This window comes from Elgaria multicarinata, chromosome 2, assembly GCF_023053635.1.
Source record: "Elgaria multicarinata webbii isolate HBS135686 ecotype San Diego chromosome 2, rElgMul1.1.pri, whole genome shotgun sequence".
Lineage (NCBI taxonomy): Eukaryota > Metazoa > Chordata > Lepidosauria > Squamata > Anguidae > Elgaria > Elgaria multicarinata.
Window position 1 is genome coordinate 145,776,045 of NC_086172.1, and position 27,355 is coordinate 145,803,399.

Below are 27,355 nucleotides of genomic sequence, written 5' to 3' on the forward strand. Positions count from 1 at the left end.
TTAACTCCAAAGCTCCAGAATTTTATTTTAACAGTTTGCATATTCCCATTAATTCTTTGCTAGGCAGCAATATCCCATATCAGCTCTGGCCATGTGCAATTAATAGCTTCCGACATCTGTACTGAAAGAGGTGTACTCAGCCACTTCAATGAGGCCTGGCTGAGCATCTGCATCAGCTGTTGGTCTGTAGCCTGCTTCCGCACATAATATGTGTGGAGTCCTCATCTTCTAGTCACCCTGTTACTTGCAATTCTGTAAATCAGGGGTGAGCAACTTGGAGCCCTAGGGCTTCATGCCATCCTTGGCCTAATTTCAGAATCACTCTGCTTGCAATCAGCTCAGACCCCTGGCAAGACGGATTTATTCCTTTCCCAATAGACCAGTGCATGGGGGGGGGAGGAAGAAGAGAAAGTGGCAAAAAGCGAGCCGCCCACTTTTGGGCTCTGGCCCTGCACAGCACGGACTTCAGCCCTACTCAACAGCAACCGAATAGATCACCCATGAGAGAATGCAGACCTCGCTACACACACAAAGTTGCCCATTCCTGCTGTGAGATAAACATGAAAAGGAAAACACTGTCAAGGTATGTAGAGGTGATAGATGTCCAGCACTTTCAGGAATGTTAATAAGTGCTTTCTTAATCATATACTTAATCTACAACAGATTCCTTTGGCCGTGGGTCTTTGTGAAAGCTAGGTTTGCAACATCCTTGTTTCCCTTCTGTTGAATATCTGAAACAACCTGACACCTTCAGTAATTTACTCAGTAGTAACAGACAGATCCTGATCACAGCAGAGCCATGGATGGGCATCTCCTTATGGAGGCTCCTGCTCAGGCAAAGAGGCTGAAGCTCAAGCCTGAAACAAAACACAGGCCCTGATGAGAAGAGGCTGTGCCTCGACCTTGTGGTAATAGGTCAGCACCTGTCCATCCAATTCCCTGTTGCAGAGCTTCAACACTAAAGTGGTTCTCACTTAATACATGATGCCAGATGGGAGCAGAAAGGTGCTCCTCCCTTCCCTCCCTCTGGGTGAAATCTTGAATATGAGATACAGTAGTCAAAACAATTTGGAGGTCATTTCCATGAAAGGCAAGAAGAAGTTTAAAACTCCCTCCTCCTGCTGCTCTTTACGCTAGGGGCCTTTTGGTCATAGAAACCTTGTTGGCGCCTTCTGGTTTTGAAGTTCCAAATCTTTCAACCAGATGTTCCTCTTAAGGCAAGTTGATTTCAAGGCACTTTGACCCGTCTGAGGCTTTAAGCTGCATTTTGTTGCTATTGTCCAAGATAGGCTGCAGAGTGGCTCAGTCTTTCTTGATTCTTGTTAGCTCCCATTTTCCTCTTCCACACAGTTTCAAAGTCCAACTGTGAAACTGAAATTGAATAGAAGGCACACACTGAGAGCCATGGCTTTAGGAAGGAGGTTCTGTTTTGTACACACCACAAACCCGTGAACACGTCTAGTGCAAAATAGAGTCTCTGCCTCTGCAGTTGTACTTGGACAGATCAAGCGCAGAGATGTGAAGGCTTGGAAAAAATGGGGGGGGGGGAGTTTTTTTTGTCCTGGGGGGGAATCCCAAACTGCCCCCCCACACACACCAAAATTTCCAGGTTTGTTTCCAAGCCTGCACTTCTTTAATCAACCCCCAGCCTTCCTACCTTTTCCAGGCTGGTGCGATGTCCCACACTGACCAGTGACATCCCAAGCTGTGCGCAGATCCGGTACAGCTCATTCTCCACATCCTCTGTCAAAGCACTGGTAGCTTCATCAAGCACTGCAAGCAAAAAAACATGAACGCCTTCAGCATGGACAATCTACAACTTCCAGTCTCTTCCACTCCTGAGCGAAGCTTGGCAAGCTGGCAGTCAGTGGCTGTTCACCGGTTGTTGTTCTTTCCATTTTCTATTACAAAGGACTTCTTGAGCACTCTAACAGCTTTTAAACCAGCACGACGATATAGGCCAGTGACAAAATTCATAAAACATTGGGTAGATTAGGAGTGGGCTGCTTGTCACCAGTGATAGCACAGTTACTAAACACCCTGATATTTTGCTATTTTTGACACAGACCTATTTCTGGGGGGAAAAAGGCTTAATTCTAGCTTGGGAAAAGCAGAGGAGAAACCTCTTGGCCACCTTAAAAGCCAGGCCTGTCGCAGTCAAGGCATAACTGTGCACATAACATGAGGTCATCCCGCCTCTCTAGAGAGTGCCTATTGTTTTCCAGTCTTTTCCAGGCTATATATTCCTTCCAGTGTACTACTTGCTGGGGAATGTGAGCGGGAGGGTGCTATTGTACCCATCGCCTGTTGTGGGCTTCCCATATGCATCTGGTTGGCCACTGTGAGAAAGGAATTTATTTATTTATTACATTTATATACCGCCCTTAGCCAAAGCTCTCTGGGCGGTTTACAAAAGTTAAAAACAGTGAACGTTAAAAAGCATAAAAACAGCAATATCCATTTAAAACAGCTATGTGGGACTCGATAGGCCTTTATGTTATTAATAAAGATGTGGCAGTTTAAACTATGACAGAGAGCATCATAGGGTAGTGCTGAGAGATCTCGAAGTGCTTTTCCAGGAAATACAACCAGTGGGTTACCATTAGAGATTAAAGACAATGCATGCTGACAATTACCTCAATCAAAATAGGATGCTATTCATGGCCTGCAGCCAATTTAGCTAGTTATTTCAGAACTTCAGGTTTCTTCAGCCCCCTGTTCCTGGCCATGGCTCAGCTCTGCTCTGGACCTATTTTCTCTTCTCATATTGCTTCCTTTGGTCTCATCTTGTCCTCTTCATTGTTCTGGACACTCCCTTCTTTCCTACACATCCCCCCCCCTCAACACCCGTAACCTTGGCCTGCATGCTTTCAGACCCCTGGCTGATGCTTTACTCATACCCTGCTTCATTTATGCCTCTTTGCTTAGGTCTTGTCTGCCCTGCTCTATCCTTCTGCAGGAATTTAGCTGCAAAGCCAACTGTTAGCAGACACTTTTAAGTGGAGCAGCCCAGCCAATGGTTACCTCATGACCTTTAGGATCAGAGCAGCTAAGCCAATGGCAATGAGGGGCCCTTCTGACTCTCCAGCCCCTCCAAAACCAGTAAACAGCTGAACCAATCATGGCCACCGCTGCCAAAATAAATAATCACTTTGTGCATTACAATATAGTTTCCTCACTCATAACACACCACACACTCACTCACAGCCTCTTAAGCAGGATCTTTATCCTTCCCCTGCCTGGATTCCCTTCCTCACCTGCATATTGAGGCTGGAGATAAAAGAGTCGAGCAAAGGACAGCCTCTGCATCTCCCCTGGAGACAGAATATCATACCTGCAGCAAAAGCATGAAGCATTGATGAGAACCACATTGCAGGCCAGCTGCAGCTCAGGATCCACCTACCCCACTGAACAGGTAACAGGAAGCAGCCTTACCAGTTCCATTCCACTGGCTGGTCCAAACCTCCTGTCCTCACTAACAAGTCAGACTGCATCAGATACAGAAAACAAAACTGATGAAAACAGAACATACTGCAGCCTCAGTCAACAGCCTACTAAGGTGGACACTGCCTGACTCTGGACCCACCATTCCCACCTAGTGGCAGGTGTCATCCCTGTCTTGTGACCAACCCCTATAATGCTCTCTGGCACCATGTCTTCATGATAATCATTATCATCATCAGTGTTCCTGCTGCTTTTGCTCCTATGATGTACCTCATCATATGGTGGCTTGGGGTTACTGGAGTTGGTCCAAGACATCTAGAGAGAGACAGGTTAGGGAAGACTGATGTCAATTAACCAGGGCTTAGTTTGAGCCAGACCTCAGCTTTAGTACCAGTCTTAACTATCACTGCCCAGCCTTTGAAATGCAAGATAGCTCATGCTTAGAGATACATAATCTCTGAATTCACAGAGTTCCCATATATATTTGGAATGAAGGACAAGTGTTCCCAGGTCAGGCAGTGGGTCCCTAGTCAGGTTGAAGTCTTAGCACCTCTCTTTTTCAGAATTAAGCACTGACATTAAAAGTAAATCTTGCTGAACTTCTTCCAGCCTGAGGGCTGAAATCAATTTTGGAGAAGATCTCGGGGCCCACGTTCCAGTGGTGGGCGTTGCCACGGGCAAAAGGTGGTGAGACCAAAAATACCAGCATATTTCAGCTGAATGCTCCTAGTGCCAGTAAATAAGTCTTGGGAGAAGCATTTCAACCATTTAGAATGGGGGAAAACATGCAAAAGCCAGGAAGCCACCAAACAATTGACAGTCGGGAGAAAAGGGAAGGGGAGCGGCCATCTGGGGAAGCCAGAGGACTGGACGGAGACCCCAGTGGGCCGGATTGGGCTCATGGACCTGAGGTTCAACATCCTTTATTGCCACTTTCCCCTAAAAACTGGAACAAGAGGTGAGCCGTTACATTGTTTATTTCCTGGATCACTCACCAGCCCAGACAGCTCCAGGAATTTCAGTATCCTTTCATCATCCGCAGACCCTATTATGCAAGAAATTACAGTCATGACAATAGACCTGTGGGGGCTGCACCACCTAGGAAAGCACAGCTCTGAAAATGGCTGAGCAGGGGGGCTCTGTGGTGTTTGTCTGCTTAAGATCCTTTCTAGAAGATCTGAAAAGCGAACAGGCCAAACCTGAATTACATGGAAGTCCATTCCTATTGATAACAATAGAATGTGTTATCACATAATGTACATCACGGGTGCACAATCTTCACACTTGTCAAATCCATTTTGATTTTTACTAGATCGCTGAGATCCGCCAACCAAAGGCAGGTGCAAAAGACCTACATTTAGAATTAAAGAACACGGTGAGCACATGCTGAGCCTAGGGATTTGTTTTCAGTATCAGATCAGAACCGAGTTCAGAGTCCTTTTACATAAAACTCCACTCCTGATAATCCCAAGCTTTATTATTATTATTATTATTATTTCAGCAGCCTAATTGAAGTGGGGAAAAAACATTTTATTGTTGCTACTGATAAATAACTGAAGTCAGAAACTCTTAGTAATCTACTGCAAATCACCCAGAGACCTACTGGTAAATTCTGACTGACTTGCTGCCCATCAAACTTATTTATGTAAGTTTAATGGGGAACATCAGTTAACAGGTGCATATTGCAAAGCTGGCAATATTTAGGAATAATGCTCAAAACTGAACAGACTGGTCGCTTCTAGCATATCTACAGGAATAGGGAATCAGGTAAAGGGGAGGGAGAGATCATTTGCTTCGTACACAGAATGACTCTTCGTGCTCTTAGTACACTGACGTCTCTGTTGTTTGGGCAAGTGCAGCTGTACTGCTACCAATTGGCATCAAGCCACAGGATCACAAATGCCCTCCCCCCCCAGGCCCTCCCCCTTCTGGCATGTTGGTCCCTGCCATCAGGTTCCTCTGCAATTAAAGGTTAACATTAGCAGCAATAGTAAGACACTTAGGATTAACCAGCATTCCCATTTAACCCAGGATCTGAAAACATCTTCAAAACAGGCTTAAGCCTGTGGTAGTATTACAGCTACATCAGCCCTTTAAGTTGGGAATCCCAAGTATGAAAACACAAGCAATAGAACAGGAGGTGATGACAACTCACAAAGCAACTGCAAGTTTTTATTTACCATAAAGGAATTACGTTTACATTAAGATGATCTCCCAGACTAACTGGAAGCAGAGCAGAGCTGCCAGTTAATCAAGCATTGTTTTATTTAGATGTCATCTCACTAATGGCTACCACGTCTGCTCTGAGTGGTTCTAGACTTCATTTTCATCAACAAACCATAGTCTAATTAATTTGCTAGCAACCCAGACAACAATGACCCTGTTCAGAAAAAGCCTTAACCACCATGGTATAAGGAGTCTTCTGAACAGGACCAGCCTCTATAAAAATAGCACCATTTGATCATTCTGGCACTGGTTGATACATGCAAGTACAGCACTTGAACCTGCAACATTAAGTGGCAACTTGCACCTGACAGTGGGCCACTGCAGATCTGATAGTACAGGCAGAACATTCAGATCACCTCAGGTCACCTTAAACACAAAATCCAGCTGCTAATTGGCTGCCAGATTTGGATTTTTCCTGCCTTTCCAAAAGTGCCCCCAAATTTGGGTTGAATATTTTGGTCCAGCCCTATTGGATCGCACCTGTAAATTTTTGCTTGTGAAATTCTGTCAAGTGCCGTGTACACTGAAGCTGCTGTAACTTTTCATCACAGGGACTGGATACTTTATAACAACTGCTTTAACTACTTTATAACAACTGTGAGGCACCAAATTAAGATGCAAAAATTACATATACTGCAGAGAAGAACTCAAGGATGATGATGACGATTGCACAGTAAATTAAAACAATAAAAACAAAATAAACCCATTTTAAAATAGTGAGATTATAATACATAATAAGCAATAGCATGAAGGCAGTAAATTGATCAATAGTGCTTGATCAAAACTGGTTAATGGAAAATGTGATAAAAGGGTACAGCCACATGGGGCACAAGGGTGCTTAGTTTGTGGAAGGTGATAAATTAGAGCGAGTAAAATGAAGCTCACAACCCCCCACCGCTCTATGGCCCACCGGCTTCCTCCTACCACAGGCGTGGCAGTTTCATGAAGGGGGAGGGCCCACTTTCGACCCCCACCCCTGTGGCCTGCACTCCTGCTGCCACAGCACTACTGAATTTGTCAGCAGCAAAGAATTAAAAATTAAAATGGCAATAATTTTTTCGGCAGCATACTGCTACAGAGTGTAAAATTTTAGCTCCCTAGCATCTACAGAGATGTAAAAAGGAGAAATATAACTTTGCAGTGGCAAAAAAGTGAAATTTAGCTCCGGAATGGCTACAGAGAGGCAAGGAGGTGAAATTTAGGTTATTCTCAAGCTAAATCTGCCCTTTTACCACTGTGGGTGATTTTCTGCCGCTGCCAAATTCAGTGGCATTACAGAGGCAGGAGGCAGCAGAGGCCGCTCTGGGGAAACAGCAGGGGCTGCATGTGGCCAGCATGTTGCTCACCCCTGTCCTACAGACTTAGTGCTGGCAGCTGCAGCATCGCAATGGAAAAGTCACAATCAGCATTGGATGTATTCTGCATCCAAAAATAAGCTGAGTTGAGTTCCAAGAATACTAAATTCTGCATTCAGAGCGCATTGTGCAAATGAGACATATGTGAAACATTTACTTTAGCTTATTTTATTCAAGTGCAAAACGCAGCACTGGCTATAATGTGCATAGAACCCACTGAAATTTTCTTTCAGCTTCACAGCCCCGCAAACCAAGCATGCACAAGGATGGACATTTTGCAGATCTCCACATCCTGAACACCCCTGTAATTAATATCGAAAGACACAGGCAAAGGCAAGGCTAATTCATGCAAAGCAGAAGCACTTTTAGTCCATTTGGGGACAACTGTTCTTGTGTATTCCCACTCACCGGAAACTGGATAGATTTCCTTCAGAGGGTATATTACCTAAATTAAATAAATCAGACACAAAGGCTGAAGAGAACAAGCACCCACAATACCCCTTTAATTATGGCCCTTTAATAACCCATCTTGGGTCACTGGTCATTATTATTACTATTACTATTATTAGAGTGTGCATTAAGGCTGGCTGATTTCTTGCTACTAAGATTGAGTTCACAACAACTACAACAGGTACCGGATTATTTCTTTAGAATCACTACTCAATCGCTACTGGGGCAAGCAGGAAGACTAACCATCCCTAAGAGTCTGGCACCAAGGTGACTCACCTGTTCCCGCAGGGTCCCATCTGTGAAGAAAGGCCGCTGTGGCAAAATCACCACCCCATGGGGTCCAAAGCAAGTCAGCATGTGGACATGCCCTGAGCAGAGGCAACAGAAAGGATCACAAACCCAGTACTTCCCCATTAATAACCCTAATCATAATCAAACTACTTGGCAATTAACATTTCAGAAAGTTGAAAGCACTTCATATACATCAAACTGGTCAAATAGGACAGCATCATTCCCTCTACTGCAGATTTAGGGTTGTGGGGCCAGGAAGAAAGAGGCAGAATACTAATGATTGGGGAAGCTCTGTAGGGATTCTCCATCCAGCCTGGCAGACTTTTTAGCAGCTAATCAGAGATAAGTGCTCCTCCCTGCTTAGCATGGAAAAAAATCTCCCTTTCTCAGTGCTTAGCAGGGGAAAGAACTTAACAGCTGCCAATTAGAGATAAAAGCTTTTCTCTGTGGGACAGAGAGAGCAGGGCCAGGACAGGGCAAGCCCAAGTGATTCAGTCCTCCTTCCTTCTTACCCTTCCTTCCTTACTTCTGTGTAGGCATGCATAGGGTTGGTGTTTGGGATGCTATTTGAAATTGCTGCTGCGTGATTCAGTCGTGCTTACTTGTAAGTAGTCATGATGCTCATGCTTACTTCTGAGTAGACATGCTTCCTGCTATAAATTGGTAACAGTGGAATTGGGGCATTTTTCAACCCCGCCCACATCTGCCTTTGCCATCCCCCTCCGCACTGGAATGCAGCCTAAGAGCTTCTCTGAAAAAGAATTTGGCTCTCAGACTGCAAATGGTTAGTCACCCTGGTCTGAGACCATCTATTGAGTTCAGGACTCAGTCAAGATTTGAACTGAGGACCTTCTGGCTCGCTGTCTTAGGCTGCAATCTTATACACATTTACCTGGGCATAAATTTAATTGACTTCCACATAGACATGTATATCAATGCATTTTCAGTCACTACAGTACACCACCTCCCAGGAAGACAGATCCAAATAATGGAAAAATCAATGAAGTCAAGTTCACCAGCCTAGCTCTGCCGTGCCACTTTACGTCCATGGGTAAGAGGAAACCACCATTTATTTCACACGTTGCTGCATCTAAGATTCTCACAATAGTTCTAACTACATGGGGCACCAGGCACTTGTCATGCCCAATCATGCAGTGATAAAAGCTTTACCTCGTGCTTGTGCAAGCATGAGTGTGTGGAGCATGTAATAAGCCATGGCTCACCATGTGGCTTTCCACACGGTGAGACCTGTTACGTGGGATGGCTATAAGTAGCGTCCATATGGCAAATCATCATCTGTTGATAAGTCTAGTTTGAAAGAGTCAAGGGAAAAACCTGTTACCTGAATACAGTAACCAGCAATAGCAGTAAGAATTCAAGCACGAGGCAGACTGCATTTGAGTTCCTGAACATTGTGCAAATGAGGGACCAGTGTTCCACACACAGGCCTACTGAAAGGGCCCCCATAAAAGAAAAGTTTCAGGGAAGCTGATGGACTCACCCGTTTTGCTCTCCCAGAGACCACCCAGGACACGCAGCAAAGACGTCTTCCCCGTGCCTGTGTTCCCGGTAATCAGGAGATTGTTCCCTTGTGTGATTCTCAGGTTTAGGTCCTTGATGAGCAGCTTCTCAGAAGGAGCACAGAGAGAGACTTCCTCCAGGAGGAAAGCTGTGTCGTTGGAGACCATCTTCTCTTTGGAAGCACTAAAAGTATCCCCACCAAAAAGAGAGGGGAAAGAAGAAGTACAAGAAAGGAGAAAGAGGCACAGACTTAGAGTACATTACTCTGAAAGGGGCAGCCTACAGGTTATCACTTTAATTCTTTACTTAGGAAGCCTGGAAGTAGAGAATCAGCCCCAGCCACAATGCCAGCAACATGCAGAGAAACCCTGGTCCTAGAAAATCCAAGTTGAAAACCCACAAAAATGTTATGGTGTGTGTAGCTTTTTGCTGCAGAAACATTTCTCAACAGTCAACCATTATGGTCCCTGCCATATCTTTGCTGAAGTCTGTAGTTAGTGTGTGAGTGTGTGTGTGTGTGTGTGTGTGTGAGAGAGAGAGAGAGAGAGAGAGAGAGAGATGGAATCCATAAGGCTGCTCAGCAAAATATATGCTTCCCCCAAGAGGGTCCTAGGCAAGCTTTTGGTAGTTTAAAAGAGGTCATCATTATGACCTTTCAGCCTCATTAAAAAGGACCAGGGCCTGCAGTCTTCCCTCTTCGTCAAGCCTCTATGCTTCTCATCCACAGCCTTATTTGAGACAACTGCTGCTTATCTTAAATAAGAACGTAACAATGGTCATGCTAGATCAGACAAAAGGCTTATCCGGCCCAGCATTCTGCTAACACATTGGGCAACTAGATGCTTATGGGAAGCCCACAAGCAGGATATGAGAGCAATAGCACCCTCCTGTTCGTGTACCCCATGCCCAGTAACTGGCACTTCTTCACACAGCGCATAGTTAAACTATGGCATTCACTACCACAAGATGTGGTGATGGGCACCAATTTGGATGGCTTTTAAAGGAGGTTGAATAAATTCCTGGAGAAGGCTATTAATGGCTACTAGTCCTGATGGCTATGCGCTTCCTACAGTGGCGGCTGCTTTTTAAAAATTTCCCCTGCTCTTTTGCAAGTGCGCAGGTGCAGTTATCTGATATGTGTAGTCTTGCCATGTCAATTTCTTTGTATGTTTCAGATATCAAGGGGATTGCAGAAGTGAAGTAGGTAAAATACAAGGAAACTGACATGGTGAACCTGCATATTTGTTTATTTGCACACAGTTGCAAAGGACAAGGGAAAAATAGTAAGACAAAGAAGCACCCAATTTTTTTAAAAAAAATCTCTCGAACAAAGTGTACCACGGGTGGGGAATAATATCTCCCACTTGGCAATGTAATCCTCTCGCTATTAAGTGATGAACTGACATTTGTCAGTGTCCTTCTCCCTTTCAACTCTTCTCTGACTCTCCAGCAAGTCCAGAAAGCGGAATTATTGGCTCCCCACCCTTTTCGTGGCTCCGTCTCAGAGTAGTTACTGCCGTTGTGCATATTTCCCTTCTGTTTATTGCCCAGCCTCTAAATTCATGCAAATTACCCCTCCATTTACTTCCCAACCTAAAATTTCCACTAAAATTGCACAAATTTAGAGGCTGGGAGGTAAATTTGGGATTCAATCCCAACTATCACCAGTTTTTTTAAAAAGGAGAATGTAGCAGGTAATGTGAAAGACCTGTGCCTAAGACTCTGGAGAGAACTACTGTCAGTTAGAATACACAATACCAGGATGGATGGAGAGATAGTCTGACCTGCTGTAAGCTTCCTAGCTGCCTAGCTTCCTACTTCACCTTGGGAATTTCCAGGTTTGTTTCAAGTGCTCAGCGAGTACTATATACCATGACAGAGGGATATCTAAAGTGAATGTAGTATCTGGGCTGCAGGGTTCCACCCACCTACCCGAACCTCCAGCATGAACCTATTATTCCACAGGCAAAGTCAAGGTATACAGCAGCCATTTGCACATACCCCAACGCCCCCTCCAGGAAGCAGCAGTCCCATGCTTAATGCTAACTATAACTACTCACCTGTTGAAGTCCCATTTGGCTTGTGATTCACTATCTTTTTGTTTCTTGGAAAGTTTCAACAGTATCTCTTGCAATTCCCCGATTCTACATACACAGAAGAGAATCAGTAGTGGAGGAGATAGTGAGAGAGAAACAGTTAAAGCAGTTCCTATCCTCAAGAGCAAAGCCCAGAATGATTTGCTGAGAAGTCTCATTTCCAAAAGGAGGGAACATAAAGAATTAACATAGGAAGCAGATAACTTGTGGAGTCATAATAGACCCTAGAAATGCAGTCTAAATATGAATGGCACATAGGCCGAGACACCAGCCACCTGATGCTAACTGATCTAAGAGGAAGGTTCTTTCTTCTGCACCCTCAGATACTCTTGATTATAAATGTCCAGCATCTTATGCCTGAAGAGAACAGAGAGGCTGCCTTGTCTGTTTCTTCTTGAGAGGAGAGCTCAAGATGGTGTAACTACGCTGGGACACTCGGGCTCTCATGCACCATACAACCTCCGATGGATTCATATGAAGCAGGGGCTTCCCTTGCTCTGCAGACACTCTGTGAAGACCTACGCTACATGACTGCCTCTCAGCTAGGCCACAGACCAGAGGGCTTACCTGTGCGTATAGCCAGCTACATCAGACACAGTAGTGGAGAGATCAATGAGACGGCTAAAGCAGCTAATCAGGTAAATAGAAACAAAGGCATTCTGAAAGACAAGAAAATCACTTGCAAAGTGAGAGTTAGCAAGAGCTGGGGATCAATACCTAGGACGAGAGCTGCTGATACCCCCCCCCACCTTGCTCCTACACAGTTAGCTATAAGAATATCTTATGTCTTTCTGAATTAATTATGGAAAGCAGGCTGGGGGGGGGTGCAGGAAGCTTTTCAAGATACCTGCAAAAGTCTCCCATTAATTACCCAACTTTCAACAAATGTGCTCAGGTATTTTTGACACACTCATCCCAGGAATCTTAGAAATTTGCTTTCTTTTAAAAGACAGAAGAGCAGAGGCTCTCAGGATGCTGAATTGTGCACTAGTGCAGTCTTCCCCAACCTGGTGCCCTCCAGATGTAGAATGCCAACTCCCATCATCCCTGGCCAACACACCCAACCAGCTAAGTGAGTCAGGAAGGAGGACGAAAACATAGAGTTAGGTTGGGCATAAAGACTAGGCCAAGGAGGAGTAAAACCCCAGCGACCCTGTTCAGACAACACGCTATGTCACTGTGGTTAAGCATTTTGAGCTAAACATGGTTTAGCATGTCATGTGAACCATGACTTAGCATGTCATGTGAACCACTCCTAATCATGGTGACTACATAACCATGGCTTAAACACGCTCACTAACCATTTGCTGCAAAAGTGTTAGCAACCTAACCATGGCTTAGCTTGCTGTCTGAACAGGCCCAGAGTCACAGAGTAACCCAGATGTCCCATAGCAGAGTGCAAATTAATTCTCTCTCTCTCTCTCTCCCCGCCTCTTCTCACCCCAAGGCCACTGGAGCAAGCTCCCTGTTGGAGCTGCCTTAGGGCAGCATCCCTCCCACTGACCTGCTGCCACTTGGCACATACAGGGCTCTGCTTGCACAACACGGGGACTCACTTTACACAGGAACCACGGGCTAAAAGAAAGCTAATCTGAAATATGAGGCTCCATGACGTCTGTACTTTAGAATACACAGCCTTGTATCATGTTGTATTTGTAATGTTAAAGCAGCTAAGAGCACACACAAAAAGAAGAGCAACAAGGAAGGATAATCAAGGATTGCAAAAAAATAAAAATAGGAGTCTCTAGTCGTTTGTAACTAGCTTCATCCTCCTGCCAAGGTCCACAGCAGTTCCCAGCAGTGCTGGGATCAATGCCTCCTCCACAGGGCGATGACAGCCACCCGCCCACTTTTGCTCTAGTCGGGAGGCTGCCTCCTTCCTGCTCGAAAGAAACCTCTTGCTGCACAGTGAGGAATGCAGCCCCAACTATTTTTAGACCTGTATGATTAGTTTCAGACGGTTTTGATGAGCTCAAGGAATTCTCTCTCCGAGGACTGACTTCGGCCACCTCTTGTTTTCAGCAGGAGGGATCTCATCCCACAACAGGTGAAGCTATAAATTTGCCTTCTTGACTCTCTGCACAACAAGCCTTCTGGCTGCCAACTGCAGTCTCCCAACGGTCAAAAATATGTGGGAGCAACATGCATCCCATGGCAGGACTGTGTGCTCTTGTTGATCTCATTCCAGGTTTCTCCTCAGTTATACCATTACAACAGTCCTAAAAAGCAGCGTCACGTTCTCCCATGAATTTGGGGGAAAAGACATTTTGATATATTTTCCTCTAGCTTTGAATATACACAATTACAATCAGTCCCTGATTAATTTGGGTCGATATTGATTGTGTGTATCAAGTGTATCCCGTGTTTGATTACTGTGTTCTGTTTGATGCAATTGGCTGTTACATCCTTTTGTTATAAATGTAAAATTCAATTAATTAAAAAAAAATACTGATACAAAAGTTATTAGTAGTGTTTGTGGTGCCACGTTGTTACAGCACATCTTCTCTTTATTTGTGGGCACACTGTGGCCGTGCCAGAGTGGTCTTATCTTTGGGCAAAGGGTTGGACTGATTTATCAACAATCACTTCCAACTCTGTGGTTGGTGGCACCGTGCCATGAAAGCACAGCGATTTTCACAGTTAAACAGAGCAACTGAATGGAAAGAGAGTCATTTTTCTCTGCCACTAGTATCTAGGGAGATGTTCTTCCATGGAACCATTCCAGAAGTCCGTGAACCACCCAGAGAGCTTTGGCTATTGGGCAGTATAGAAATAAAACAAATAAAAATAAAATAAATAAACCTGGTATGGGCTGCAAAATTAACATCCTGGAAACTAAGCTTTCAACACTTAATTTCTAGCTCTTACGGCTGGGAAGATAGGCTTGAAATGTATGATCAATGAATGGTGAAATCTCAAGTCAGATTTCCAGTGCTACGAGCATCAATTTCATACATATATTGAGCTGTATGATTTATATCTACATACACCTCTGCCAAAATCCTTCTCCCAGCACATCGATGTGCCTTTACTCCAGAGGTAGACAACCTGTAGACTTCCAGATGTTTTAGCCTGTAATTCCCATCAGCTCTGGCCAGCTGTAGGTCAAAACAGCTGGAGGGCCACAGGTTATTCACCTGTGCTTTACTCCCTATCCAGCACACCTCAGCCTTAGACCAAACTCCTCTTAGTATGATCCAAATATAAGAAACCTTTGTAGGTTCTCGACTGGTTTGTCCAGTGGCTGCTACAGGACTCTCAGATGGCTGGAAAGGCAAGGAATGCTCTAGTGAACACAAAAGCACCAGCTTCTTACCCAGAAGAATTGCCAAAACTCACCTTGCTAATTAAGGAGCTCAGTTCTGCTGGATCCAGATCACCGTAGACCCCACCAAATATGGGGATGGCAATCACCACGTAACTCAGGATGCTGCCCAGATAGTCAAAAGTGTTGATCCCAACTGAAAAGAAAACATATCAGCATGAGCCAGGGAGTAATGGGGAATTTCTGCCCCGGTTACAGGGTCAAGATCTTCTCATATTACATTCTCAGGACCAAATGCAAAACGACAGGATCTTTCAACAGAAAAACCTGCTTCTAAGAATATATTCTTGACAGGGTTGCAATGATCACCAATTCTAAAACAATGCATGCTGGATCACCTACCATTTAAACTACAACCAAATTAAAAACCAAACCCATATTCATACCGTAGTGGGCCAACAGGGTTTGCGTTGGCAATGCAGGTCTCTCTAGTGGCATTTCTGCTTGTTTACTACCCTTATAGTGTATCTCCCCCTTCTCCCCCTTTCCTTTTAAAGTCACATGGAGATGTGGACCACTTCTGCCAAATTATGCAGCAGACAAAGGAAGAGAAAAGACAAGGAAGCATACAATGGCAGGCTAGTTTGGCCCATACATGAAAATGATGGCAGAATGGTTAATTTGGGATTTCCCCCTTCCACACTTTTTTGGGTACTGTTATATTTTAGAAGGAGTATACGCTCTGGGTGCAACCCCAGCTTCTGGTACTCAGGATAATACATGTCAACTTGATTAGGAGCTAAATTGACTCCAGATCAATAACCAGTAATAGCAAGTTTAGACAATCTCCCTGGTAGAGCCTAAGCTAGCAAATTTCACTAGGCCCAAGTGCTGCTTGGTTCAAATCCCAGCACTATTGTGCCAGAGGGCCTGGAGCCTGACCCTTCAGGGCCCTTTGCTGGACCTTTTCAAGTACTTTAGGCTCAGGGTCTGCATTTCTGTCTGAGTTCCCATGGAACCCATTTTCTATCTCAGACTTAGCCTGAGATAGAACTTCATATACTTACTCTTTATTCCTCTTGGCAGGAATCATTGCCCCATAATCCCCCCCCCCCCCCGGTAAGACTCAATTCCAAAGTTTCCCCCTGGAAAAATTACCTCAATATATTAAGAGGGGGAAGGGTTCTGCTTACTGTATAACCACAGCTCCTTGCCCATCAACTCCCTTTGTGTCTGCAGGAGAGTTTGCAGCCTGCGATTGGTGCGCATGTGTTCAACCTCACCAGCTCTGCAAAGCAGCACAATAGGACACCATCAGTCCATACAGTCAGTCCATACAGTGATCGTTCTAGCAGAGCCTGAGTTCACTGGGGCAAGCGGCAGGTGTGCTCATGCGGTGGATGGCAAATGGATGATGGGGGCAGACTATTGCATACATTCAGTTTCTTCAGGGGAAACGTGTTAAGGGGCCAGTGATGAGAAAACGAATACAGCTAAAGAGATTCTATAATACTTTTTGAAAGATGTGCAGGCTCTGGCCAGTCTCCTGGGAAAGCCAGGTTCCACAGTTGGGGGGCAGCCCCTGAAAAGAATCCTCCCCATGTCCTTCCTGTCCTAACGAGTTTAAAAGGGTCAATCAATCTGTCCCTTGAGCCAGAGCAAAACCCTGCTTTGTTCTGGATGTAAAGGGGTGACCAGGCTGCCAGTCCAGAGGACAGAAAAGAAGGGAGAATTTAAAGGGGGTGGGGGGCGCTCTCTGACCTCCCTAGCACTTTGTTATTCACAACATTAATGCAGTGAGAAGGGTTGGGCATTGCTCCCTCTCCTGGAATAAACAAACAAAACCCAAGGTTAGAGGAACATGGAGTGACGGGTGTGGGGAAAGCCTCGCTCTCTCCTTTGCTCCGAGATGCCTCTAAGCTAAGGTAATTTGAGGCTCTCAAAATGATTGTAATTGTTTCTAGTGAGATTCCCAACGCTACCAGCGACCTCATGTGGCAAGAAGCAGAAGGGCAGATGTGTGTGTGTTACTTCTATTTTGGCCTGCTGCCCATCTGTCTCCCTCTCCAGTGTTCCTCCAGTATTAGTCAGATATTTCCTGTCCACAAGCACGTTCTACTTTCAAACTTGTGGTCTGCTCTATTAGTTGAGGAAGTGAAAAAGAATAATAGTAATGCTAAATATGTGCACACAAAGGTAATCATCTGGACAACTTCTGGAGAAGGCGATCAATGTCTACTAGTCACGATGCCCAGATATGACCTTCAGTACTGGAGGCAGTATGCAGTATGAGAGCCAGTGTGGTGTAGTGGCAAAAGTGTCGGACTGGGAGTCAGGAGATCCGGGTTCTAGTCCTCACTCGGCCACGGAAATCCACTGGGTGACTTTGGGTCAGTCACAGACTCAGATAACAGCATGTCTATCCAAAGAAACCAATTAATAAGAATGGGCTTTTACGTTGTTTTGAAAAAGTGAATGACACAAAAAGCAGAGCTTAACTGGAAATGGGAAGAAGTGCCAACTGTGCAAGCTATTTCAGATACATTTAGACAGAAACCATGTGAGATATACCTGGTACAGAAATATTCTAATGGGATCAACTCTGGGATCAAATACCACCACCACCGTTTTATGCCAGCTGAATCACCATTACAGCAGGCCTAAACAACATGGAAGACTAATCACAAGCACTAGGGATCCAAACTGACCACAACTGTTGTCCTTGTCTGTTGATATAGGAGACAAAAGTAAGGGTTAGGCAGTGGGAACAGAAGAGAGAGATCAAGCACCTGGTAAAAAGGGGTAAGAAACTAAATATAGGAGACAAGGTAAGCTAGTACCTGTACATACCTCTGCCTTTGATTACAGGGCCAAAAGGTGTTACAAGGAAAGATACTAAAAAGAGAAGCACATTCTTACCTGTAGAAAGCAGCAGATTCAGCATTCACCCGTAACTGCATATGCTTAAACCTGTGAAAGCAAAGAAAATATTTGCTTCAATAGGTGACCATTCCTTGTGCTAGGTCAGGGGTGGGCAACTTGTGGCCATCCAGATAATGTTGGGTCTGCAACTCCGATCAATCCTAACCAGCGTAGCCGACAATGATGGGTTGCCATCTGACAAACATCAGGAGGGCAACATATTGCTTACCTCTGGGCTAGGTAATCAGTATCTCTGCAAAACCCATTCCTATTTCTGCCATAGCATAAATGTCCACTAAGACATAGGCGGGAGAACAGATACAGGTGCAGACATAAAGTAGCAGAAGCAGCATTGCTGCAAAAGACCTTGAAAGTCGAAAGAGCCAGGGACATGGATGTGAGCATGCTGATCAGCAGTTCCCGCTGGTCGGGAATGGCCTCTTCCATCTATAAAACTTCCTGACTGTTAGAGCAGTACGACAATGGAATCAGTTACCTAGGGAGGTTGTGGGCTCTCCCACACAAGAGGCATTCAAGAGGCAGCTGGACAACCATCTGTCAGGTATGCTTTAGGGTGGATTCCTGCATTGAGCAGGGGGTTGGACTCGATGGCCTTGTAGGCCCCTTCAAATTCTGCTATTCTATGATTCTATGATAAGTCATCTGGGCTAATTCCCCATCTCCTAACAGGGCTTATGCCAAGCATTTTCTCAACATAGATTACAACCAAAGTTGGGGTACCAGTGTATGAAAAAAGGACTGCAGCTAACCACACTCTTTTGGACTATGGTCAAACTGGTTTTAAGACCTGCTGAATACACTCACCTGAAATCCCCTTCCAGCTTCTCCTGGTGCACCAGTTTTGAAACAATGGGGCTCATTAAGACTTTGTTGACAATAGTTCCAATGATAAAATATCCAAAGATACTCACTGGGCCCAACCAGCCAGTGCTAAAAGGGGGAAATGGAGAGAGGTTAGCAAACATGTCAATGTAAGGCTACATGCCCATCTGTCTAAGGCTAATCTATGCTATTGTCCTGGTGGCAAAGATATAGCATGTTTTGCTATAATTATCTGTGGAGCATTTACTAGCACTGTATAACATAGTAAATAGCTCCATTTGAAAGTAGAGGAATTTTTCATCAATTTACTATGCTCTAGTGAAGTTGAGGTCTGATGGTTACAATGCTCCTTTAAGAAGAAGCTATGTTGAAGATATTAAGTGCCTCGAACTCCACAAAACAGAAATCACAACTACACTTATCACTGGGAGTTTGTCCCACAGCACATATTGTTCTGCCAGACCATGCTGTTCTATCAAACCACTGTTGTACCATTTTTAACAGTGAGGAAGCTCTTCAGTCTAGGCCAGCCTTCCCTACCTGGTGCCGTCCAGATGTGTTGGATTACAACTCCCATAGTCCCCAGCCAGCATGGCCATGTGTTGTAATCCAACACATCTGGAGGGCATCAGCTGATCATAGATTGAAGCAGGGGCGATTGGACCTCAGTCTGGAAGTGTCAACTCAGCCCTTCTGTCCAGCCCCTCCCTTACCCTTCTAATTCTGCCATTTAATCCTATACGTAAAGGCCCTGTTCCCAAAGACACAATGACATTCTGAAAACAATTAAAGTTGCTAAAACTAAAGCGTGGCACATACCTCTAGAAACTTCTCCTCCCATGACCCCATCTCAGCTCCCATTGAGTACAGCTTATACCCCAGGGCTGGACATTACAAAACAAGGAGCACTGATGAAATGGGAAGCTGGAGGGGATACCACAAACGCAACAGCCCTGTTCTTTCCACACCTTTCCTGTATTGCCTCCCTCTCTCACACCCCAAAGCTTCATTGCTCCCATGCTTAGCTCCCTCTCTTCAAATCTATCCCTCCTACTCCACTTCTCTCACTACAACACATGCCCATATTTTGCACTCCCCTGAAACTTTCTTTTAATTGCCTATGTTTCTACCCATCTTCCCTGCTCCTTCTCTGGTAGAGGTCATCCAAGCACACCCTCTAGTCTTAATGCTATCATCAGTAGGTCAATTCCCAGCATTGGCCCTGTTCAGACAACACACTAAGCCACTGCGGTTAAGCATTTTGAGCGAAAGATTAGGGCTTAGCGTGTCGTGGGAACCATTCTTAACCTTGGTGGCTACATATAACAAGGGTTTAAACATGTTCACTAACCATTTGTTGCAAAGGGGTTAGCAGTCTAACCATGGCTTAGCGTGTTGTCTGAACAGGCCCATTGTGTGTATACAGAGAGGTGTTCTTGGTGGCTGACCCCAGCCCTGGGGAATCCTGCCTCTAGGTGAAGACTGTTCTTACCTGTAAAAGCACTGATAGGTGTAGTAAACAAGTGTGAAGGGTGAGATGATCAGTTTACTGGCCATGGAGCTCAATTGTTTACAGAACCTCTCCACATCCTGGCTGATTCGTTGGTCTCTGCTCAATAAAAAGAACGCTTAAATTGGTAGGCAGCAACAGCAAAAGCAAAGCACAAGAAAAACTGATGTGTTCAGAAAAACATGGTTTATTCAGAGGGGGTCAATGATGTCATTTTATGGCTGAGAATTTTGTTTTTAACAATTCATAGTTTGGATACCATTGCTGAACAACAGGACATTGCCAGTCACCTCAAGGCAAGAGTACCAACTTGGCTACTGGTACTTGTTGGGAAACTCTCTTCCCTTCTTCACCATGTATTACAGGGTCCCACCCTCCAACAGAAAATGAGCATATAAATACAGTAAAATATATAAATATGTTAGACATTAAGCTCTACATTGTATCTACTGGAAAGCATGACAAACCAGTAGGTCTGCACTTCCAACCCCGCGAGGTAGGACAGGCTGTAAAATACCCTTTGTCTATATTCTTCAGAGGAAGATTGCCAACACACAAGTATGAATAACTCTTACCTTGCAGATGTGAGAATATAGGCTTACATATAGGGAGAAAGTTAGGCCCCTCTTTCAGAGATTCCTTTAAACTCCTTAAAACCAGGTGTTTGCCAAGCAGTGCACCCCACAGAACTTTACCTTTAGTTGGCTCTGGCTATCCATCCCAATTATTATGGTGAAAACCCCATCTACACAGCAAGTGTTAGGCTGGGAATAAGTTGGACCTGGGAATAAGCTGCATTGAATTCAGTGGAACGTACTTCTGAATAGACACACATAGAATTGCACTGCAAACCAAGGAATGACTCCACATATGTCAGATAGCACCTTAATCAGACTATATTTTAACCAAAAAATATTCTTATGATCTTTGCTTTTCCTCTCTAAATTCTTGCACTAGGTCAATATTTGATAGAAATTCCATATGGCCAAAACAACCATTGAACTGTTGCATTTTAGAATTTATATTTTAGTTTCTTTTAAATATAGTGCCTGGAGTACAGAGCATGGATTTTTTTTAAAAAAAAATCATACCAAACTACCTCCCTGAGGGAGCGTCCTTGGATACTTAGAGGAAAAAAGGAAGCAAGACATACGCGCAGCACAAGTCAGCAGGCTACAAAAAGACAGAAACAGCAAAGAAGTTGCCCAGCCACCTACGGATTATCGATTTCCTGGTGCAGCATATTCAAGGTATAATACACCTGGCCCTGAAAGTAGTAACCATGGAGGTATTCAGTGAGAGTCTTCCTCCAGCTCACATACATCAGGTTGCAGATGAACTGGTCAAAACTCTTCAACTGAGAAAGAGGAGAGAGAAAGAGAAGTGAGACTCAAAAATGGGGGAGGTGAGAGAAATCAGCAGAGGAAATCTCTGTGGTCAAAGGGCTGCATTTGTTGAAGGAATCCCAAGTTCTGCTTCTGACAGCAAGCAGTAGATTAAGCCACTCCACCCATAGCAGTCTCCTGGGAATCACCAGCAATGGAACACTATCACAAGGAAGTTCATTCATCATTTAATGCAGTGGTGGCAAGCCCACCATAAGTCCACAGTATTACTCAGCATCATTCTAGTGTGCATTACAGTACAAAGCCAAATGCGCCCTCCAATCCCAGGCTATCTAAGTGTGGTTTCACTTCCAGACTGCTGAGCAGGTATCAACACAGCCTAGGAGACACTTAGCAGCCATTTAGGCCTTCTCTAGTCTGCAGCTAGGTCTATGGGCCTTCCTGCTCCTGTTCAGGTATGCCACAGCCACCATTGCCTGAGCTACTTGTGGCAGACATGCTGCAGTTTGGCCACCCAAGACTTAACATATTAAGGCAGGCTGAAACATTACTGATTGATACATTATCTTTAACAAGCAGCATGTACATTTAACAGTTCACACAACTGCTGTATAGTATAAACCATAAATTTATTTATTTATTTATTTATTTATTTATTTATTATACTTATATACCGCTCCCATAGCCAGGGCTCTCTGGGCGGTTTACAGAAATTCTAAAATTGAGATAAAAACAAGAATACAAAATTTTAAACTCTAAAACACAGTACATACACACATAGAGCATTAAAAACCAATTAAAAACTAAACATATGGGTAATTAGGATGTGCCATTAAAATGTATGGCAGGCCATAATACCAGCAATCAACTTCCATGACTGACTCAAGGCAACTGATTTTCAGCATTACATGCATCCCTTATTATCACATTGCTCACACAAGAAGCTCATTCCTATAAAAAGTTAACTGTCTAGTCTGGGTACATTAACCTGAAGAATTCCCACAGAAATATGTTTTACTTTGCAGGGGACATCTCTCATCTCTCTGTGTTAATAGTTAAATAGTTAAAACTGCATGACCCCTGCCATCTTGACCAGATATATATTAGAGTGATCAAATATAAAAGAGGGCAGGGCTCCTGCAGCTTTAACAATTGTGATGAAGAGAGAATTTCACCAATGACACCTGCTGAAATTCCCTTTTCTATGCAACTGTTAAAGATACAGGAGTCCTGTCCTCCTTATATATTTGCAGCTGGGTGTTTGTTTCACGTGGTTCTAAGAGTATTTTAAAAGCATGTACTTCAAAATGAATGAAGAAACTGGTTTCCTACATTTGGAAACCTTTGTGGAGACACAAACTGCATGATACTGACAGTTAAAGGCATACATGGCCTCATCAACACAAGCAGATTTAATAATAATAATAATAATAATAATAATAATAATAAATTTATTTCTTACCCACCTAGTCCCAAAATTATTTAATCCAGCAAGAGAGTACACATATTACACTGCTGTTTCTACACACCTCTATTCAAATACAGAGGGACCTGCGTGTGTATATGTAAGAATAAGGACCAAACTATATATTATGATAAAACATGCTTTTTAAAAAGAAAAATGCTCCCAAAAGGTTACAAAAAATGTAAATGGCACCTGAGGAAAGGGTGAGCTTTGGTGGGAAACTAGAGGAGAGCCCTGATCCAGACTGAGAATGGAGTGCCAGATTGGGGCTCTGCTGGCTTCTTCTTCAAAATAAAAATGGAAGCATGAAGCACGCTTTTTAAAAAGTTTGATTGAAGTACCATGTGGTTTGGCCCTCAGCATGAATATATTTATGTGCGGGCTGAGCAAACAAGTCTGAAACTTCTCACATGTGTTCGAGCCTTCTTTCCAACAAAGAAAGGTGGACATCCAATTTTAAGAAGATATTTCTCTTACCATAGAGTTTAATACAATGAGAATCAGAGCAACCGCTGTGACTTTCTGGAATCCATAAAGGTCTTTGTTCCCCAGAACTCCATAAAACTGACTGGGGATCAGCCCCACTTGGTAGATGACCAGCTGTTCTAGGGAAAGTAAGAGAGAGGAGGGAAAAATAAGGGTGTGCTGGTATAAGAAGAGAAAAGTTAATAGAATATGACAAAAGGAAGCTTTCAGTATCACCCTTCTTAGCTGTCGACTCACTTACCCAACAAGGCAATTACAAGCAAGGTTAGGAACATCAGCACATTCTTGGAGGAGTATGTAGGAAATAAAATTGTCTGAATTTTTAGAAAACGGCACAGGAATTGCTGGTCCAGCCGGGGCCGGGGCCTGGAAGAGACCGATAGAAGAGCAGCAGGGATATAAAACTAGCTAGCAAGCAAGCATTGCCACACAAATACCCAGCTCTGCCCAAATCAGACTACTGAAGCCAAATGAAATGCTGGAATAGTCTCTCTAGAACAGGAATGGGAGCAGTAAGGAGAATGGATATCAGTCCATTCTGATATTTCAAAAGTAGCCTCATAACAGTTATGAAGAATCTTCACCATATTTTGATAGGAATCTTTCCTTTGAAGACCAAAGGTAGCATCAACATAGCAAAATGCTATAGAAAAGCAAAGCAATGGCTGGTAGATTGGTCTTGATTCCATGCTCAAGAGAACTCTGAGCGTAGATTCAGACAAGAAAGAGCCGTGAGTCATTTTCACAATCACGTTTGTTTCCCACCCTTCCTTCCAGGAGCTTCCTGCACTGTACATGGGGAATATGGGAAAACCAGCAATTTGTACAGTAGCAGAGAGTGTCCCATGCATACTGGTAAAATACAGAGATCTACAGAAATTATTTGTTTATCCATTGAAAATAATTTAAGCCTTTTTATAATTTTATATTTCAGCTAATTTGCTGATGCTAAAATAAAATGTCCACAAATTAAACTTTATTATTATTATATTATTTTTTATTACATTCATATACCGCCCCACAGCCGAAGCTCTCTGGGCAGTTTACAACAGTTAAAAATGGTAAACATTAAAAAGTATACAAAATTTAAAAACCATCAAAAACATAAAAACAACAGTATAAAAACAACAGTATCCATTTAAAAACAACAATTCTGGGGTCCATTAAAAACAAACTTAACGTTGTTAAATACTGTTAAAATTCCTGAGAGAAGAGAAAAGTCTTGACCTGGCGCCGAAAAGATAACAACATTGGCGCCAGGCGAGCCTCACCGGGGAGATCATTCCAGTGGGCCACCACTGAGAAGTCCCTCTCCCTTGTTGCCATCCTCCAAGCTTCCCTCGGAGTAGGCACTCGGAGGAGGACCTTAGATGTTGAGGGCAGTGTACGGGTAGGTTCAAACTTAAAGTTTTCTTTACCACTTCCCCCATTCTTCCTTCACTTGCTTCCTAGTTCTGTCTTCAAGAAACCTGCATCACCAGCCTCTAAGCAGGGCCAGGCAAAACTGGTAGTAGGCCTGGGCCAGATGGGAAATGTAGGCCCCATTTCAAATTGCTCATTAAGTATTTCTAATCAGTTCTAAATACATATGAACTAGAATGATTTATAAAAAAGGCAATAGCAAGCACTTTTATTCAAGATGTATATAAGACATCACTTCTTCACATTCAGAAATGCTTTACATGCTTTTCTTTGGGCAAATTCATCAACAACAACTGAAAAATCAAGCAACTTTGCCAGGGGGACTCGGAGTAGGCCCTCTCAAAATCATAGACCCATGCCAACTGGCCCCACTGCCCCCCCCAGCCCTGCCCTGCCCTGCCCCTAAGAAAACATCCCTAAACATTTGTCACCCATACTAATTTTGTTACATTACTTCCTACTTTGAAATAAGAAAGGCTGCTCTGAAAAGACAGGAAATAATCCACTCTTAATATTCTTCAAACACAATGATGAGCACAACTGTGTGGTTAAAGCATGCTTAAGGGGCAAACGATCTATTTTAAGTGAACCCAGGTAGAGTGTGCACCTTCCATCCTGGGGATATCCTCTTAATTCATCTACATGCTGCTACTGCTATTCTCAAACACTTATTGCAGATTATTTAACCCTCAATACCCCCAAGCCCCCCTTTGGGTCGTCTCAAGCAGGTGAGTGTAAAGGTGAACTAACTGCAGTGTGGTGGTGGCGGCTGACAGGTCAAGCTATGAATCAGGAAGGCCCTGAGAGGAAGGTTCCAGACTGTGGAATGGTCTGCCAGAGGAGATTTGTCAACTTAACACTCTTTCCAAGTTTAAGATAGCTATAAAGACTAGTCTCTTCCGGCAGGCCTACCCAGATGAATTTTAAACCTAAGAATTTTAAGATGCCCTGATTGTTATTTTAATATTGTATTGGTTTCATATGCTCTTTTAATTAGTTTTATGCATTTGATTTATATTGTATTGTCGTATTAATGTTGTTCCCCACCTCAATCCAAAGGGAGAGGCGGGTAAGGAATAAATTATTATTATTATTATTATTATTATTATTATTATTATTATTATTATTATTATGGTTTCATATGAGCCCTTGCCCCAACATTGAAAAATATGGGAGAGGGCTTGCAGGGCTAACCCTAACCTCTGACACTGTGTTTTTAGGAAATAGCGGGTTTTGCTTTAGATTTGCTGGGAAGGCTACCGAGAAATTGCTAACCCACCTCGCTAAAAACAATATAAGGTGTCTTATTATGAAATGCAAATGCCAAATGTTTAATGATAAATAATTAAACATTTGAAAACATAAAATAAGTAAACAGTAGTAATTGCACTGAATGGATGACGCACAAAGACACAAGCAGATTCATAATGAATTCTGGGTAACTGGCATAAAAAAAAGTTGTGTCAGGATGATCTGGATGTTATGCAAAGAGAAAATGCTGAGATTTAAAGTCCTATCATTTGGGCCAAAGTGTTATTTGACTAATGAACAGATGCGCGACTGTATGATTCCAGGTCAAAAGTGTACTTAAAGTTTTTGCTTATCAATTGATGAGCAAAAAATGTAAGGTATACACATAAAAAAGCTTGGTATACAGATGTCTAGAAAAACATATAGACTTTGGTTTAGTTTGCAAATTTTGATTGAGATCTTCTCAAGGATATGATTCAAAATTAATAATTACACACACACACCTTTTTGTGTTTTAATCTCACAAAAATGTTTAGTAAAATTGAGCTATTTAACTATGAGCCCTAATTTATGAGACAGCGGATAATATTAACTATGAAATAATTTCTACAGAAAAAGGTATAAGTATGTGCTGATATTGGAATGAAGCACTTATTAGAAGCTTATTTTGCCTGTGTACCTGTCAGCTGAATAGCCTATTCAAAATTGAACAGGAAACTCGGTACTTAGAATGAGATCTCTCTTTCTTAAGCTATGAGCATTATTAGTATGATCATTATTATGAGTAGTAAGTAGGCTTGCCCAACCTAGTGTCCTCCAGATGGGTCCAAAATCTGGCTTCCTTTAACTTGAGCCCGTTATTCCGTGTCCTGCACTCTAGGAGGATCAAGAAGAGATCCTGGCCTCATAAATCATTTTCTCATAAATCATCTCCGCCCACTCTTTTCCTGCCTCCGAGCCACGACCTCTCCTGGCCTGCCTTCCCCTCTTTATGCCGAAGCCCCGCTCCCGCCCACCCAGCCACCCCGCTTTGGTCAATCCAGAGGGCTCACCGGGTACTCCCCAGCGCCGCTCTCCCAAGAGCCATGAATGAGCTGAGACCGGAGAAGGAGCTCCGCCAAGTCCCACGTCAGAAGGGCACCCAGCGGGGCAGAGTCCAAGAGAACCTCTCCCTACGCACCCACCCACGCACCCCGGGGGCTTTGCGCTGGTCCCGCCTCACACAGAGTGTTGATGAATATTCATTACCTCTCTTGATTATTCATAAGCGCGTGCGACCCACAGACAATAACTATAGAATCAGCCAAACCACTGTGAGAGATTGGTCGCTGACGCTGCGGAGTGGGGATAGAGTCGGGAAAGCATGGCTAGAGCAGCACCAAGGAAAAAAAGGCGGAGCTCAAAACATGGCCCTTCCTCACAGCAGCGACCAAAGAGATAGTAACAAGTTAAACAACTTCAA

The 27,355-nt window shown here is 43.6% G+C and overlaps 2 protein-coding genes across 4 annotated transcripts in view; both read right to left on the minus strand.

Annotated features, from left to right (window-relative positions):
• ABCD4 (ATP binding cassette subfamily D member 4) lies at positions 1-27,221 on the minus strand. Of its 3 annotated transcripts, none has more exons than XM_063117853.1 (19): positions 27,142-27,221; positions 23,462-23,586; positions 23,212-23,339; positions 21,141-21,280; positions 19,906-20,022; positions 18,396-18,521; positions 17,568-17,618; positions 15,842-15,936; positions 14,723-14,844; positions 11,951-12,042; positions 11,348-11,431; positions 9,268-9,470; positions 7,752-7,843; positions 7,434-7,470; positions 4,440-4,489; positions 3,436-3,488; positions 3,258-3,334; positions 1,658-1,773; positions 1-1,371 (listed from the first exon to the last, which is right to left on the minus strand). In XM_063117853.1, the coding sequence occupies exons 1-19, from the start codon at positions 27,156-27,158 to the stop codon at positions 1,303-1,305; spliced, it is 1,794 nt and encodes a 597-aa protein (XP_062973923.1). In that variant the 5' UTR covers positions 27,159-27,221; the 3' UTR covers positions 1-1,302. The 3 variants fall into 3 exon arrangements, with proteins under 3 accessions (XP_062973923.1, XP_062973922.1, XP_062973924.1); XM_063117852.1 differs by lacking the exon at positions 27,142-27,221 and adding an exon at positions 26,946-27,020; XM_063117854.1 differs by lacking the exon at positions 27,142-27,221 and having other exon boundaries at positions 23,212-23,334; positions 23,462-23,549.
• ALDH6A1 (aldehyde dehydrogenase 6 family member A1) overlaps positions 1-27,355 on the minus strand; it is a 287,758-nt gene that overhangs the window by 211,262 nt on the left and 49,141 nt on the right. The gene's annotated exons all lie outside the window — the stretch shown is intronic.